We start from the raw sequence: 18,256 nt of genomic DNA on the forward strand, positions 1-18,256 counted from the left end.
AGGTGTCGCGCGCGTGAGGTGGCCGGAGCGGGCGCGAGCCGGCCGCCTCCCAGTGCGATGGCAATGAGCCTGCGGACCAATTGAAAGCAGCAGCAACAAAAGGGCCAACGACTTCCTTACTCGCGCGCCGGCTCGCGTCCCGGTCAAAGTTCTGACAGCCGTTAACGTGCCCGCCTCTCGCCGGCTTCCCCCTCCCCCCTGTTGCTGTCCGAGGGTGAGGTGCGTCCGATTCACGGAGTGGGGAAACGTTTAATTTCGGGAGGGAGAGAGAAATGATTTTGCGTTAACGGGAGGCAATCCGAGGAGCTATTCGAAACTCGTTGACCGAGGTCGCGAAACTGTTGCCAATCTTGTTTTTGTCGTAGACGGGAATGTGTAATCACACGGGACGGATAATATGCAAAAGGCGAGAGTTTATTCTATTTAACTTCTGCTCCAAACTGAAGTATACCTGTTGTAACATTAGTGATATGCCTCGAGTCGATTGGTTGGGTCTGGAGTGCACTTACCTGAAGCGTTTTTGATGCAGCTTGGGCCTTGTGTGTTTCCTGGTTTCTCGGTTTTGCTAAAAGTCGCAATGGAGTTGTATTTTGTTTACACGGACGCTATTTATTTTAGGATGCTTTAAACGAGCACACGAGCTTTCCTCGTAAACATGTAATAGACTAACTTTGGGCTGAGAGCTGTTCACGACCCGAGATGGTCAAGTGAGTGTTAGCTGAAGCAATTATTGGTCATATAGATAAAACAATATCAATACAATAGAATTTGTGTCTGAAAATAAATGAAATGTATTGTCAAATACTTGTAACTTTCCATTGAAATATGATTTTGAAAAGAAACATTGTTAACAAGATGGAAGAAATAAATAATGGTAGACACAAAATGCTGGAGTAACTCAGCGGGACAGGCAGCATCTCTGGAGATGCTGCCTGTCCCACTGAGTTACTCCAGCATTTTGTGTCTACCTTCGATTTAAACCAGCATCTGCAGTTCTTTCTGGACACAAGAATTAAATAATGTTAGGTTGCTGACTTAATGTTGGTCATTAAATCATACTATACAAAAGCACAATCTCAACATGACACACTTAATAAAAAATGATGATGGTTACAATTTCATGTTTCAAGATAGAATTAAATCTATAAATATGATTTAATTTTAGACAATAAATTAAATTGGATTTATTAAATGATTTATCAGTTGTTGGTTTTCTTTTGTAGTGGTCAGTGATTCATATTAAATGTAAATGATTTGTTTTGGTTGTAAGTTACATCTTAATTTCCTGATGTTTTTTGTTAGCACATAAAATAAACAACTTCTTGAACATTAGAGCATGCTACTTGAATGATTTTTTTCCTCATTAGTTTTAATTTTCGAAGGCTACTCTCAGATCATGACATTCATTCAAACTTCTGGTTCATTGTAGCATTGCAAAATTAAGACAAGTTTGGGCATTAAGTTGTTTGGACAAGGAGAGCATTTGGTGATTTGAGCAGTGTACCTTGACTATTTTGGTTAACTGACTTTGATGTTTATTATTTCTTCCATCTATCACCGTTTTTGAGATTTCCCTAAGTTTGTAAATCTAATAGTTTTAATCAATAATTGAATTGAATGTTTATTGAAGTTGAAGCCAATACTATAAGTTGAAGCTATTGTTAAATGTAATCATTAGCCTTTTAAACAATCTAAATTTTAAATACAATTGTCAGGCTTGGACTGTGTAAATAACGTCCGTGCAGTACTTAGGAAGAATTATGCTGTAGGGTAGTGATGTTTTTCAGATAAGACATTAAACCAATGTATTGTTCTTTACCTTTGGATTGTTATGGAAGGTTTATGATAACTTTTTTTTTTAAACTATCAGAAGTTTTCCCATGTTCTGGCTAACATTTTGCCCCAAAAGCAAATCACTCATACAGATTATCTGATTATTTTAACATTATTTAGTGTGACCTTGCTGAAGATAGATTGATAGCCGGTTTGATACTATTATAACATTGTCATTGTGTCTTATTCAAAATCACTTTGGTTATAATTCATTTTCATGTCCTTGAGTTGTGAAAGCTTTTATAAGAACATGGAAACAAAAGCTGCAGTAGGCCATCCAGCCCTTACACTTAATCTCATTATCTATGGTTTTGTCTGTTCACTTACCTCAATATTGTTTTGCTGTTCTTTCCCCAAGTTCCTTGATTTAATCTTACAGCAAAAGTACAAGCGAAAGTCTAACGGTGGACAAACATGGCTGGATATTGATGTTGCACCTGTGAAAGGGTTTGGGCAGATAATTCCCCTTTGATCAACCTAAGGAAGGAGAGTGGAGTTGAGAGGGGGAAGTAGGGCACCACAGTGGCACAGCTGGTGGAGCTGCAATATGCCAGTGCCAGAGAGCTGGGTTTAATCATGACCTTGGGTGCTGACTATGGAGTTTCCATGTTCTCCCTGTGACTGCGTGAGCTTATTCCAGGTGATCAGTTTCCTCCCACATCCCAAAGACTTGTGAGTTTGTAGGTTAATTAGTCTCTATAAATTGCCCCCAAAGGATGAGAATGTGGGATAACATACAACTAATGTGAACGGGTGATTGATAGTCGGCGGTGGGCCGAAGGGCCTGTTTCTATGCTGTTAAACTAAACTATTGTACTTGAGTTTGACTAATTTGTTTGGATAGCATGCAAAACAAAGCTTTTACTGTACCTCAGTACATGCGACAGTAATAACCCTAAACCTTTGCAATCCTCTTATTTAAAAACCCAACGGAGTAATTTGTATTCTTGTAGTTTGTTGGTCTTATTGGGTGAATATTGGTTGCTGCATTTCACAACATTACATTGCTTTGAAATCACTTGCTTTTGAATCGTGTTTTCTAAAGTACTAAGAGGTAGCATACAAATATATAACAGCATTGTGAGTATATCTACACCTCAAGGATGTCGCTTTACCTCCCCCCTCGACTCCATTCAAGGACCTAAGCAGTCGTTCCAGGTGCGACATATTCACCTGCATCTCCTCCAACCTCATCTATTGCATCCGTTGCTCTAGATGTTAGCTGATCTACATCGGTGAGACCAAGCGTAGACTTGGCGATCGTTTCGCCGAACACCTCCGCTCGGTCCGCATTAACCAAGCTGATCTCCCGGTGGCTCAGCACTTCAACTCCCCCTCCCATTCTGAATCCGACCTTTCTGTCCTGGGCCTCCTCCATGGCCAGAGTGAGCACCACCGGAAATTGGAGGAGCAGCACCTCATATTCCGCTTGGGCAGTTTGCACCCTAGCGGCTAAAACATTTACTTCTCCAATATCCGGTAGCCCTTGCTGTCTCCTCCCCTTCTCAGCTCTCCCTCAGCCCTCGGGCTCCTCCTCTTCCTTTCTCCTTTCTTCTCCCCGCCCCCCCCCCCCCCCCCCCCCCACCCTACATCAGTCTGAAGCAAAGATCCTATAGCGGAGCAAGATAGATCCCTCCTTCTAAATGCAATGGGCTGACGTGTAGTACGCAACGGAACGGAACGTGGGCCTTTTTTTCATCCATTTCCATAACCCGACCCGACTCGCAGTGTAATCAACATTGCGGGGGAACAGTTTGTGTTAATAAATTATAATTCTTTGAAAATGAGGAAAAGATTTTTCCCAAATAACTTTTATTTTTATGAGGATGTTTCCGTAACCGGCTTCCGTCTCCGCACTAGTATCCCATGGGATCTTTGGTGTGGAGACGGAAGCCGGTTACAGAAATGGGGCCGAAAATTACCCACGAATCTGCCCATCTGACCGTACTACGTATTTTTCGTCGAGTGATCTATCTTGCTTACTATAGGATCTTTGGTCTGAAGAAGGGTTTTGGCCTGAAACGTTGCCTATTTCCTTCGCTCCATAGATGCTGCTGCACCCGCTGAGTTTCTCCAATACTTTTGTCTATCCTATAGCAAGCAAGATAGATCACTCAAGGATGACAGTGGTTCAAGAAGACAGCTCACCGGCACCTTTTACAAGGACAATTAAATGCCGACTCCATAGCCCACGTCCTTGAATGAATTTGAAAATATCCTTATCCAGGTCAAGTCAAGAGAGTTTATTGTCATGTGTCCCAGATAGGACAATGAAATTCTTGCTTGCTGCAGCACAACAGAGTATTGTAGGCATAATACAGAACGGATCAGTGTGTCTATATACCATAGACCACATAAATAAACAGATAAAGTGCAATAGGCTGTTATAGATCAGAGTTTGTTTGATGTTGTGTTTAATAGCCTGATGGCTGTGGGGAAGAAGCAGATGTACCAGATTTCAGGCTCCTGTACCTTCTACCCGATGGCACGGAGAGATCAGTGTGTGGCCAGGATGGTGTGGGTCTGTGATGATGTTGGCAGCTATTTTTAGGCAGCGACTACGATAGATCCCTTCGATGGTGGGGAGGTCAGAGCCGATGATGGACTGGGCAGTGGTCACAACATTCTGCATTCCTTTCCGCTCCTGGATGTTCAAGTTGTCGAACCAAGCCATGATGCAACCAGTCAGTATGCTCTCGACTGTGCACCTGTAGAAGTTCGAGAGAGTCCTCCTTGACATACCGACTCTCCGTAATATTCTCAGGGAGTAGAGGCGCTGATGTGCTTTCTTTATGATTGCATCAGTGTGCTGGGACCAGGAAAGATCTTCGGAAATATGTGCGCCCAAGAATTTGAAGTTCTTGACCCTTTCCACCATTGATATAAACGAGATTGTGGATCCCTATCCTACCCCTTTCAAAGTCCACAGTCACTACATGTTTCTTTATTTATGATCTGCTAATGTAATAATTTGGGCCACATTATGATATAATGCTAAATGTTTCTCAAAAATCCTTGGAAGCAGAGAGATGTGGAGTGGATTATTTCAGTAGCAGGAGAGTCTAGAACCAAAGGGCACAGCTGTAGGTATTTTTAAAGCGGAGATTGTTAGGTTCTTGAATAGTAAGGGAGTCAAAGGATGTGGGGATAAAGGAAGGAAAATGTGGTTAAGAGGGAAAATAGTTCAGCTGTGATCGAATGATGGATCAGACTTGATGTGCCAAATGGCCTAATTCTGATTCAATGTCTTATGATCTTGATTGTAGAATTTTTGCATTCTGAAATTTTTTTGGGGGTCGGGTTCTTGTAATTTCCATTCACTACTATGATATCCTGGACAATTTCCAATCGCGATGGAGGTGGAGTTTTAGGTATACAATGTACTTTGTAATGTCTTGTGGGTAGTGCAAGGAGTATATACTTAATAATATGTGAAGAATGTCATAGGTAATACGTTAATACTTAAGCTGAAGATAAACACAAAATGCTGGAGTAACTCAGCGTGGGAGGCAACATCTCTGCAGAGAAGGAATGGGTGACATTTTGGGTCGTGACCCTTCTTCAGATTGGGAGTCATGGGAGAGGGAGTCTAGATATATGGAGAGGTATGGTGTAAAAAAAACCAGACAATGATAAGGAAATGTAGAATGGTTCATTGTTAGCTGATGGGGGGGGGGGTGACAAGGAGGCAAATGATCAGTGACACTAGCCAGAGAACTAGGGTGGGAGAGGGACGGGAAGAGAGAAAGAAGGCAAGGTTTGCTTGAAGTTGGAGAAATCAGTATTCGTGCCGTGAAATACGAGGTGCTGTTCCTCCAATTTGAGTTGGGCCTTACTCTGACGGTGGAAGAGGCCCAGGACAGAAAGGTCAGTGTGGGAATGGGAGGGGGAGTTAAAGTGTTCAGCAACTGGGAGGTTGTGTAGTCTGAGGTGGACTCAGTGGAGGTGTTCAACGAAGCAATCGCCGAGCCTGTGTTTGGTCTCGCCGATATAGACTATTCCTCCTTTGATTTCTGCCCCTTAACCAATCATTTACCAAAGCAAATACATTGCCAATCTAAATATTTTTTACTCCATCCTTGTAACAGAGGAGTTGTCCTATGGCGTGTTTGTCACCTCCACCCCTTTGCCACTGTGTCTTTGTAACTGCCTCTATTCCATCTTAAGCACCCCCCCCTCCCCCTCCCCCCCGTTTTTCCTGACTGCTAAAACGGAATGCAAGTCATTAAATTATTGTGAGAAAGTAATTTTGAAGCTTTGCTGCTTCTGGGGATGTTAAAATTGCCCCCTGTCCTTTTGGTTAAAGAGCACAAATTTGCTTTTCAAATGTGACAACTCTGTAAATGCAGCCAATGTCATACCTGAAATTAGGTGATATTTAGAACTAGGTGGACTGAGTATCGGCTGATGATCTTGTAAAGAGCATTGTAGAATTATAATCTCCATATCTATGATAGGACATTGCTGAAAAATCAGCAATCCAGCAGTGGTAATTGAGGGAACATCAATAAACAATAAAATAGGGGGAAATAGTGCAGTGTGATGTTTACCTGAAATTTGAGTGGGGAGATTGGGCCATGTTTTCCTAGCTTGTGTGATATGCACAAGTTCATAAGTTGTCATAAATCTTCAATTAATGAACTTCATATCCATTACTTTCTTACACACAATAAACCAAAGTTGACTTTGTCACTGTAGGGAATGTTTTCAATGCTTTCAAACAAATTGTGTATAAGACAAAATACTGACCATCCCAATACTGATGAGAAAGAAAAGAAACATGAACTTCAGCATTAGCAGAGGTCTTGTGTGAATGATGGGATTTAATTGGCTTTCAAGGTTTTGAAACTTAGAGTTTTCGTTTGGCCTTGTTCACAATAAGAACATGTTTGGTAATCCCTACTGTCTGTCCAGGCCATTTAAGTTTTGTTCTGAAAAGGTCTTGCTAAAATAAAATGAAACTATTTCATCTTGAGTTAACTCCCTATCAGTTGAACCTTTGTGCCATTAGCAGCTTGTTTTCACTCTGCCGAAAATGAATAATTGTCCTGGAATATTCCAGTGAATGTGTGTCCAAACAGTTCGCTTTAAAAACAGATATTCTTGTAATGGCTATAATAGTTTTTTCATAAAAAATAAAGCTTCATAAATATTGAAATGCATTGAGAAAGACAATTGTTTTGTTTTCTTTAATCAGATTTCAGTTGATGGAGAATGAGTGTCCCTGACTACATGCAATGTGCAGAGGATCACCAGAGTCTTCTGGTTATTGTCCAGCCCGTGGGAATTGTACCAGACGAACAGTTCTTCAAGATATATAAGAAAATTTCTGCTGCCAATCAGGTTAATCTACAAGATTCCCAGAGAGTTTTATACATCCGTTACAGGCACCATTACCCACCTGAAAACAATGAATGGGGAGACTTTCAGACCCATCGAAAAGTTGTGGGATTGATAGCTGTCACAGAGTGTTGCAATGCAAAGGACTGGCCACAGACTTCAGAGAAATTCCATCTACGGAAAGAAATTTACGGTTCTACATTGTACGATTCGCGTTTGTTTGTCTTTGGGCTGCATGGAGAAATAGCTGAGCAACCGCGCACTGATGTTGCATTTTATCCTAGTTATGACGAGTGTGAAACAATAGAAAAGAAAGTGGAAGACTTCATTGAATCATTGTTCATTGTTTTGGAATCTAAGCGTCTTGATAGAGCAACGGATAAATCGGGAGACAAGATTCAATTATTGTGTGTGCCTTTTGAAAAGAAAGATTTTGTGGGCCTCGATACAGATAGTAGGTGAGTGATGATACTTTTTTTAAGCTGGTACATTGTTCTTGACCAAAGCTTTTCACTACCTCAGTGCACGTGACAATAAACTAAAACTGAACTGAAACTTGTTGGTAAGTTTATAACTCAAACATGTAGTTTGCACATATTAGGAAGCTTTATTTATCGGCAATCTAGGATGATAATGAAATGTCACATGTTTCTAATGTTATAAATAACTCATTCATAAGGTTTGTGTTATTGCAGTAAATTATCTACTCCATTATAATGAAACTTTAAACTCCATCTTAACAAAGCTACCACAGTTATAAATTTGTTCTACGTAAATGAACTTTCAATTACAATTCATCTTTATCAAGTGTGTCAATATTACTTTTGAGAGACACATCGAAACGTGAGGTTAGTTTTATGAAACCTGATTGTATTAATTGTTTATTTTCAACATAAACACGAGGATAGGAGTAAACCATCTGGCCCTTGAGCCTGGTCTGCTTCTTTGAGATCATGGCTGATCTGCATCTGTTGTTTTTCAGCATTATCCTCACATCTTTGATTTCCTTTATTTCCTGAAATCTGGGGTGGTACATTGGAGCAACAGTAGAGTTGCTGCCTTATATTACCAGAGACCCATGTTCAATCCTAACTATGGGTGCTGTCTGTATGGAGTTTGTATGTTCCCCCTGTGACTGCGATTGTTTACTCCGTGTGCACTGGATTCCTCCCACACTCCAAAGATATACAGGTTTGCATGATTTTTGGCTTTGGTTAAAGAAAAATTGTAAATTGTCCCTAGTGTACAGGCTAGTACCAGTGTACAGGAGTATTTGCTGGTCGGCACAGACTCCGTGGGCTGAAGGGCCTGTTTCCATGATGTATCTCTAAAGGTTAAATCTATCAATCTCTGTTTTAAGTTAACTTTATGACTGAGTCTCAACAGTCATCCAGGATGGATAATTCCAGTCACAGAAATGTATCCTTTAGTATTAAATGGCCCACCAATGAGTCAATCTGTGACACGTTAGTTCCTCTGTTAGGAGAGGCATCCACCCCACGCCTAGTCTGTTGAACCCTATAAGCATTTTGAGCGTTTCAATGATTTTCCTCATATTCCTCTAAACTCCAGTGAATATAGGCCTAAAACATTATTTTGTACCTTGTGACTATGACTGGGTCTAGTTTGCTGTATGATAAAGTGCACCGTGTTTGGCAGTTATAAGCTATTACTGAAGAAGTTCGCAGATCTTGCTATCAAAATAGTAGAAGTAGTCGATGCTAGTTTTAATCTCTAACTGAAACTACAGTTTATTGTTGGGGAGGATAACACACAAGGAGCAATTGAATATTTTAAAATCTGTTGTAATTTAGCTTAAAGCTACTGAAGAAGGATCCTGACCTGATATGCTCCCCATAGATGCTGCCTGACCTGCTGAGTTACTCAAGCGCTGTCTTTTTGTTTCAAAATATGGCTATCCTGCTTTCTCTACAGATGCTGCTTGATCCACTGTGTTCCTCTGGCTGCTTGTTTTATAATGTCCTGGTGAATTTCTTATGCAGCCCTTCCAAAGAGTCCACATCCTTCCTGTGGTGTGGCGACTAGAACTGCACACAAATATTTCATTCATAGACTAATTGGAACATCTTTACTAAATTGAAATTTCTTGCAGGTTACCTTGTTTTCATTTTGTGTCAACAGTCAGAAGAAGCAAATTTAAATTTAAATTGCCTAAAGTTGTATTCAAAATTACTGGTGAACACATGTTCATCTTTCACAGGCAATATGGAACCATAATGGTATAGCTGATTTTTAAAATATATTTATGGTTATAGACATTACAAGAAGCGTTGCCAGGGAAGAATGCGGAAACATGTTGGTGATCTATGCTTGCAAGCAGGCATGCTACAAGATGCTCTTGTTCATTACCATATGGCTGTAGAACTACTTCGCTCTGTGAATGACTTTTTGTGGTTGGGAGGTAAGTTTATTGTGCAAAATGACTACATTAATGAAAGTTGGAAATTATTTAAAAATTATGCTATTGCCAGTTACTTGTGTTCTGTTTGACCAAGACTACAATTTCAAATGCAGCAAAGGTGACCTTTTCTTGGTATTGATTTATTATTATGTGATGCAGTTTGCTTGCTAGTCAATCAAATAATTTCTCTCCAAATCCTGTGGCTGGTCTGATCTGGTCAGTCCCTCTCCCTTTATCATGTACTAGACTAAGTGGGACCCGTTGCCCCAACACAATATTCCACCTCTCCACCAATTCCAATATTGGTGGCCGGTGGGGTGGGGTGGGGTGGGGGGGGGGTCTGGAGCGCTAGTATGGGTGTTGTGGGCTGAAGGGACTGGTTTCAGAGGGCTAGTATGGACATTGTGGGCCAAATGGATTCTTGGGGTGGCAGCTCAGTCAATCAAGCCTGATGTGCTGGCAGTTCACTCACGGCTTATGGGCTGGCAGTTGACTCACGGCTATTCCTTGAAATTCTATTTCAAGCAGGGTGCGAGGCCACCAAATTCAAGTGCATTTTCCTACCACTTCAAGCAGGGTGCAAAGCCACCAAATTCAAGTGCAGTTTCATACCACTTCAAGCAGGGTGAAACCACCATAAAACCACACAAAACACCACATAAACACCACACTCACAGTTCAGTAGACATTCCGTGTGTTCAGTTGATTCACAGCTCAGACAGTGTCGTGACCTCTCCCTCCCCCATCTTGCAGAGCCACACCCACACTTCCGGGTTTTATGATCCGGAAGGGGCATGGCCTTCATGGCGTGAACGACAGGAGAGAGATTCTCAAAAATTTGTAAACACTAATAACACTTTTATTTTTCATTAATGGGAAGAATCCTCTGCACCTGATGAGGGGAGGGGAACTGAGTAAGATAGCCAAAAATCACAGTCGTAAGTGGTAGCGTTTTATCTAAAATCAATATACAGTGCAAACAGGAAGTTGTCAAGTTTAGACTTTTAATCATTTGCCATTTCAAACCAACCAACCACCTCCAACCATTTGCTGCGCTTTATTTCAAACCAACCACATTTTCATTTTCAAACCACGTTAAGGACACTCAAGGTCAGTAAAACCACACTCAGTTTAGTAGACATGTGTTCAGTGTTACTCACAGCTCAGACTGAGAGACGTGACCCTCTCGCTCCCCCATCTTGCAGAGACTGACTGAGGCACTCAACACTTCCGGGTTTTATAGTCCCTCCGGAAGGGGCGTGGCCTTCAGGAGAGAGAATCTCAACATTTTTTAAACACTAATAACACTTATTTTTCATCGATGGGAAAAATCCTCTTGTCCTGCACAGCGGAGAGGGACTCTGAGTAAGTTCTAAAATCAATATACAGAACAACAGGAAGTGGTCAAGACCAGACTTTTAGTAATATAGAAGATGTCAAGCCCATCTACGTATCAATGCCCACCACCAAGCGTTCAAAATAATACTGCTAGAAATATCTCGATAAAATAATATAATATGCTAACAGTAACTAGCCTGAGCATGAATGCCTCCTACAAGTACAATAAGACATATTCAAGTTCCACTGGTTGTACAAGAGTCAAATACCAAAGAGCATGATATAGTATTGCAGCATTATGGTGTTACTGCTATAGAGAGTGCAATGGCCGCGATGAGATAGGTTGGGAGATTAGGACTACATCATTAGTTTATGAGAGGACCATTCAGTAGCCTGACAATTGTGGAGCAGAAACTGTTCCCAAATCTGGTGGTATGTGTTTTCAAGCTATTGTATCTTCTGCTGGGTGGAAGAGGAAAGAAGAGGGGATGACTGGGGTGTAAATGGGCCTTCGTTATCTTGGCTGCTTTCCTATGGCAGTGTGCAGTGTAGATTAAGTTGTTTAGGTGAGTCTGGTTTGCGTGATTGACTGAGCTACTTCTACAACTCTTGCATTTCTTACTCTCTTGGGCAGAGCAGTTGCGATACCAAGCTGTGATGCATCCTGATGGGATACTTTCTGAAGTGCACCTGCAGACATTTGTAAGAGTTGGAGACATTTATTTGGTCTTCTGAGGAAGTAGAGGCAAAGATGTGCTTACTTGGCTGAAGCTTCAATGTGCCTCGTCACCAAATTCTTGACAATGTTTATGCCAAGGAACTTGATGCTCTCAACCACCTCAATTTTGGCACCATTGATGCTAACACAACTTCATTTCCCCAAGTCAATAACTAGCTTCTTCATCTTGCTGACATTGAAGCAGAGGTTGTTTTTTTGACACCATGTTACTAAGCTCTCATACTTCTTCCTTTTCTTTGTCTCGTTATTGTTCAAGATCTGTCCCACTATGGTGGTGTCATCTGCATGCTTGTAAATGAAATTAGAGCAGAATTTGTCTTTGCAGTTGTGGGTGTGTTGGGAGTATTGGAAGGGGCTGACAATGCCTTGTTGCGGAGGACTGATATGTGAAAATTGTCATTGCGGATGCTTTGTCGTCTATCCGCGCTGATTGTGGTCTATGGGTCAGGAAGCCAAGGATCCATTCGCTGAGGGGGTTGCTGAGCCTAGGTGCAGAGGTTTGGTTGGAATGATAGTGCTGAAAGTGGAGGAATGGTTTGTAAATTGGATCATGAATAGGAGTCTGATGTAAGTGTCCCCTTTCTCGGTATGTTTCATGAATGAGCATAGGGCCAAGGAAATGGCTCCAGCTGTAAACCTGTTGGGAAGATAGGCAAGTTATGCTGAATCATGGCTGTCTGGGAGGCTGGAGTAATATATACCTTGATCAGCCTCTTGAAACACTTCATGATGGCGGATGTCAGGCGAAGAACATGCAAACTCCATACAGACAGTACCAGAGGCGAGGAATGAACCTGGATCTCTGGTGATGTGTGGCAGCAGCTCCAGCCGCTATGTCACTGTTGGCCAAATGGAGGGAGATTCATGACAATGGAGGAGAACAAAACAAAAAGTGCGGGTTATCGAGAATGGCATTGCTGGAAATTTTGGATGGCAGGCAGGAAGAGATTACTGGAAATGCTTAACGTCATGTAACATATGTGGAGAGAAGAACTTGAGTTAATATTTCAGTTGGCTGGCCCTTTGACCAAAATTGCCAAATTATGAAAGTTTAAGTTAAAATTATTTTGGGGCATTGATGTAAAGGCAAGCATTTATTGCTTAACATAACTGCCTCTGATAGTGGGTTGTTGATTTGAACTGCGCAGTTCTGTGAAGGTAATCCCACATAAATGAAGTGTGGTAAATTATAGGGTTTAGATCCAACAGATGAATAAATGGTAATAGTTTATTTCTAACACGACATTGTGTGAGTTATAGACAATAGACAATAGGAGCAGGAGTAGGCCAGCACCGCCATTCAATGATCATGGTTGATCATCCCCAATCAGTACCCCGTTCCTGCCTTCTCCCCATATCCCCTGACTCCGCTATCTTTAAGAGCCCTATCTAGCAATTTCTTGAAAGTATTCAGAGAACCGGCCTCCACCGCCCTCTGAAGCAGAGAATTCCACAGACTCACAATTCTCTCTGTGAAAAAGTATTTCCTCATCTCCGTTCCAAATGCCTTACCCATTATTCTTAAACGGTGGCCCCTGGTTCTGGACTCCCCCAACATGGGGAACATGTTTCCTGCCTCTAGTGTGTCCAAACCCTTAATAATTTTATATGTTTCAATAATATTCCCTCTCGTCCTTCTAAACTCCAGAGTATACAAGCCCAGCCGCTCCATTCTCTCAGCATATGACAGTCCCGCCATCCCGGAAATTAACCTTGTATACCTACGCTGCACTACCTCAATAGCAAGAATGTCCTTCCTCAAATTAGGGGACCAAAACTGCCCACAGTTGGGGGTCTGTAGGCACTGAATACTTGACATTGCGTGTTGAAGTTCCAATCAGATGGGTTATTTTGATCTGAATGACATGTTGGAGCAGCATTCATCTGGGTAAGTAGAGAAGATTCAGTAATCTCCTGATTTTTGCTTTTGTGGCACTGAAATTTCTGGAAGTGAGTCTCTCAGCACCATCTACCTAGCCTTTGATATGTATTTGTGTACTTTGTTCCTGTGGCATGTTTCATCATTGTAGAATATTGTTAGATGATTGAATTCTTAAAAATACTTTGAATCAAGTGATAGTATTTAAAACCTTTTATTCAGGCACTGTGCTTGCATGGTCTCAAATCGAGACATTCTAAGATGAAGAAAAAGCAAGCAACTACGTTGGACTTCCTTCATTCCCTGAATTTCCTTCACTTCCGATCTCTCCGAAATTAGCTGTAACTAAACTTAAATCGAAATGAAGTAGGCGATCTCTCCGAATCGTCTACTTCACTTCCTTCCCTTTATTTCTATGCATCCCCATCATTAGTCGAAATAGTGTCTCTTTCTGATTGGTTTATCTCTTTGGCATTTACTAACTCATTGCCACTTGCCCAATATGGGAGTCCCTTCAGCTTCTTAGAGATGGTTTCAACTGGTCTGAACCAATCCTGTAGTATTGTTGCACCCCAGATTAGTTGCAGTCTCATCTTGGCAACAATCAATTCGCAATTCTTCAAATATCAATGGTGGGGAACATGATGGGGAATACAGTTAAATTACTGGGATACATGGTTAAACCTTTTGGAAATGAGCTCTTTTTGTCGTGTAAATTTTACTTGGCACACATTGGGCTATGCTCTAATGTTTCATTGACAATTGCGAGCAGAGGTAGGGGCTTTATATTCTGAGTAGAATTCCTCATATTGTTGAACATTCCCACTTTTGATCTTATAATGGCACGGAAGTAATTGATGAAACAGCTGAAATGACTTGGTAACAAATTTTCCTAAAACTTCCACTATCTTCCTTTTTTGGATTGCATGATTCTGACCAGTGAAGAGCTTTTCCCATGAGTTCTGTCTTTTCAGGGTCCCTGAATAAATGTTGTCTAATAATGTCCAAATCGCTCTGGCAAAATGCACACTGAATTTTGAGATAGTGTTGCTTGATAACAGTGTTGATAATATGTTATCACTTGAATGATTGAGTTGATTTGATTTGTCCATGTGGATGGGACAAATCTGGGCATCTTGGTTAGATTGATGCCAATGCTGTAACTAAACTTAAGCAACTTGGCAAGAGGAACGACATGAATGCAAGCCTGTTCAGCAGCCAATCTACTCTGGGGCCAGTCTGGTGTTTTTGTTCTTCAAGACTCGGCCAGATTGATCATCAACACAATTAAACTACACTCAGTAATGGGCATTTAAGTTCCCCCCCGCTTGGATTCTCTTAATAACTGTTCCTTCCAAGTGCTGGGCAGTGTAAGTGGAAATAATAGAAAGACAGATATATGCTAAGCCATAAGATTACAGATTTTTGAGCAATTTAGTATGACATTTCCTTATTTGTAATAAAAACAGAAAATACTGAAAAGAGACAAAACAAGAATATATTTCAGGTTAGTGACACTTCATCCAAACAAGGCTGATTTTATTGTCTACATTTGACTTTGTGCTAGTTGTAATATTGATGGGTTCTCCTGGCACCTTCTGGGATCAGGCAGAAATATCAAACAAATTGTTCTAATTTTCTGTAGAGTTTTGAAGAATGAGAAGGCATCTCAATGAGCTATCCAAGGTTCTATGGGACCTTCATAGTTGTTTACAGGTTGGCCACATACGACAATCAGGGAGTAGCTTTGTATCATAGTCATACAGCCATTTGATTCATCACACTATAGGGCAGTTGCAAAGGTGTTGGAAAGGAAAAAGAGGAGATTCGCCAGTATGGCGGCTGGGCTGAAGCATTTCAGTTGAGTGGAGAGTGGAGAGGCATGATGTGGTTTTCCTGGAGTAGAGGAGATTATAAGGGGACATGATTGAGGTGTTTTCATAAATCGAAGTGGATATAATGTGAGTGAAAGTGAGAGGTATTTGCATTACACAGTCTAGAATTAGTTATGTGTTTTCTGATTGGGAACTAGAGAACTTCGTAAAAGTTACTTTGGAAATTGACAAGCGGAAGTAAAGCTGTTTTGGATTTAAACTGGGAAAAATAAGATTCTAGGTGATCAGATGCCATTGTCTCTTAAGAAAAAAAGCTGCTACTTTCACCGCCAGTGGCCATCAAAATTGACAAAACAATCAAAAGAGATTGAGGAATAAGGCACAACGACCAATATGCATAGGGATAATTCATATGACCAAATGGGAAGCACCAACTATTTCAGAAATCGGAGAGGTTTATAATGATGGGGTTGGAAGAGGTCATAGAGCAGTTTGAAAACAAGGGTGCGAATTGAGGCACTGTAAACACAGGAGTGATGTGTTCTTTCTACAAGCCCAGCCCGACCACTTGTTAGTATCAGTCCAGACGTGCTACTCATGAGGATACAAACAGCGTTTTTCTGTGATATTAACATTACAGCGAGAAATTAATGAAGGCCCACTAAGAATGCTTGGCAAGTTTGAAGTCCAGAAAAAAAAAATGACGAACATTTCAACAGCAGACAAATGAGATAACATTACAAGCATGGAAAAAGAACAGTCATACAGGTCTCTTCTTTTACATTGTTAGATGCCAACTTGGGATGCAAGTACATGCCATAGGGTGGCAGAAACGTACAAGTTGAAGTATCTTGATGTTAAGTGATTGGAAATTGTTCTGTTTGTTAAAATCGTTGACATTCGATGTAAATAACAGGAAATATACTGCTAAATAAGCTGTGTTTAATTATATTTATTTTAAACTGATAAACTTGTGTTTGTTGTTCAGCTGCGCTTGAGGGTTTGTGTTCATCTTCTGTTATCTACCATTATCCAAATGGCACTGGGTCAAAACCTGCTGTTCGCAGAGCTTGTAGCATGGGTTTACCATCAGAAGCTGGCAGGCAACACCGTCATGGTAAGTCAATAGGATTTTTAGTTTTTGTCTTTGCACGTCTATTTGTTTCTATTTATGCTAGGAAGTTGACAAACTTTGTATTCAATAAAGGCATCATAGTTCCATTCCATTTCTTGACAATTGCTCTTCAGTATTAATTAATTATAAATATATTTTTTAATAATGAAATTTGAGCAGAGTAGGAATGGCTTTGGTCTTGTTTTTGGTCCCCCCATGAAACCTTTTAGTAAACATACCCAATACTTGGTCCATGTAACTTTTGTAATCAAGTATATATTTGAATAATATATACCTTTTTTGTCTGCAAGTTGGATGTATAGAATATAAAGTAGAATGTTTAAAATAGTGTAGTAGTTATTAAAAAACAAAAAAAAGTTTGAGAAGTTACAGTTTCAATTAACATGTATCGATCTATCCAGGAAAGTAAATTTTATATTCACGTGGTGTTAACCTGGAACTTAAAATTAGAAATTCCATTATTCTTTTGTTTCAAGGGATATAGAAAATGGTCAGTAAAGGAATAGGTGAGAAACTTGTGAATTTTATTGCGGTCATTGCAGCCATTGGGATCTATGTTGAATAGCTGACAAATGCAATACCATTGTAAGTAGGATCAGTTGCTCTTGGTATAGGATGGAGGGGCATTCAGCCAATTGTTCTTCCATGTGATGGCTATTTATTAAAAAATTGTGAAATGTGTACTGCTTGATAAAATAATCCTCTGTTGTAATGATGCAGGCGTAAATGAGATACTTGAAGATTCTTGGTTTCCAAGCACTGTACTTCAAAGAGGGATCTCGGCTCTAGTAGTGTGTAAAAAAAAAAAAAAGAGCAACGTTTTTAATTCTTTTGCATTTTAGATGTTGATAGCCATAAGTAGGTTGAAGAATTTTGCATTGGTAAAGTGTCTCAGAATGATTTTTGCATTAGAACAGGAGCCTTGATATCTGTGTCCAATGAAGACAGTGATGCAGGTAGATGAGTTGTTAAGAAGGCATACAGAATATTTATCTTCATTTGTCAAAGTGTACGATACAAGTGCAGGGGGAAAAAGAAGATACAAAGTCCTGTATAAACTCAGCAGGTCAGACAGCATCTCTGGAGAACATGGATACGTGATGTTTTTGGTCAAGACTCTTTAGATCTTTAGACTGTAAAGGGTCCTGACCTGAAACATCACCTATCCATGTTCTCCAGAGATGCTGCCTGACCACTCTGAGTTACTCCAGCATCTGCATTCTCTTGTTGCTACAAACACAGGGAAGTTATAATGCCACTTTGTAAAGCATTAATTAGGTTGCAGCTAGAGTAGTACATGTAGTTATGGTCACCACATCATGGGAAGTTGCGACTGCATTGAAGACGGTGAGGAGGAATTTCAATAGAAGGTTGCTTGTAATGGTCTATTTCAGCTGTGAGGAACACTGAGTTTGGAGCAGAAAAGGCTGAGATACACAAAATTAGAGAGGTATAGCTGGGGTAGATGGTGAGAACCTTTACTCCTCGGCAGAGGTATCATGGGTTTAAGGGAAGTAGGATTATTGGGGAGAAACTGAATAAGAATTTATTTAATGCAGAATATGGTTGAAACTTTGGAGGCACTGGTTGAAGGTTAGTGGAGTTGGAGCTGTCATAGCATTAAGTATTTAGATGAGCATCATGGCATAGGAGGCTTCCCACTGCTAGAAAATGTATTATTATTATTATTGCTCATGATCAGATGTCTGGCATGGACACAGTCGGCCAAAAAGTC

General features: G+C 40.6%; 1 protein-coding gene across 9 annotated transcripts in view; it reads left to right on the forward strand.

The window, feature by feature from the left end:
• Nucleotides 1-18,256, forward strand: part of trappc9 (trafficking protein particle complex subunit 9) — a 575,858-nt gene that overhangs the window by 232 nt on the left and 557,370 nt on the right. For 4 of the 9 annotated variants that reach the window (XM_033019648.1, XM_033019645.1, XM_033019642.1 and 1 more), the window contains exons 2-4: nt 7,031-7,631; nt 9,450-9,595; nt 16,375-16,503. In XM_033019648.1, the coding sequence (XP_032875539.1) occupies nt 7,048-7,631; nt 9,450-9,595; nt 16,375-16,503 (859 nt within the window). In that variant the 5' untranslated portion in view covers nt 7,031-7,047. Of the gene's footprint in view, nt 1; nt 407-5,678; nt 5,701-7,030; nt 7,632-9,449; nt 9,596-16,374; nt 16,504-18,256 lie in introns of those variants that run through there. The other 5 variants (XM_033019640.1, XM_033019649.1, XM_033019643.1 and 2 more) reach the window with 4 other exon arrangements.

Source organism: Amblyraja radiata, chromosome 4 (genome assembly GCF_010909765.2).
Source record: "Amblyraja radiata isolate CabotCenter1 chromosome 4, sAmbRad1.1.pri, whole genome shotgun sequence".
In the NCBI taxonomy this organism is placed as follows: domain Eukaryota; kingdom Metazoa; phylum Chordata; class Chondrichthyes; order Rajiformes; family Rajidae; genus Amblyraja; species Amblyraja radiata.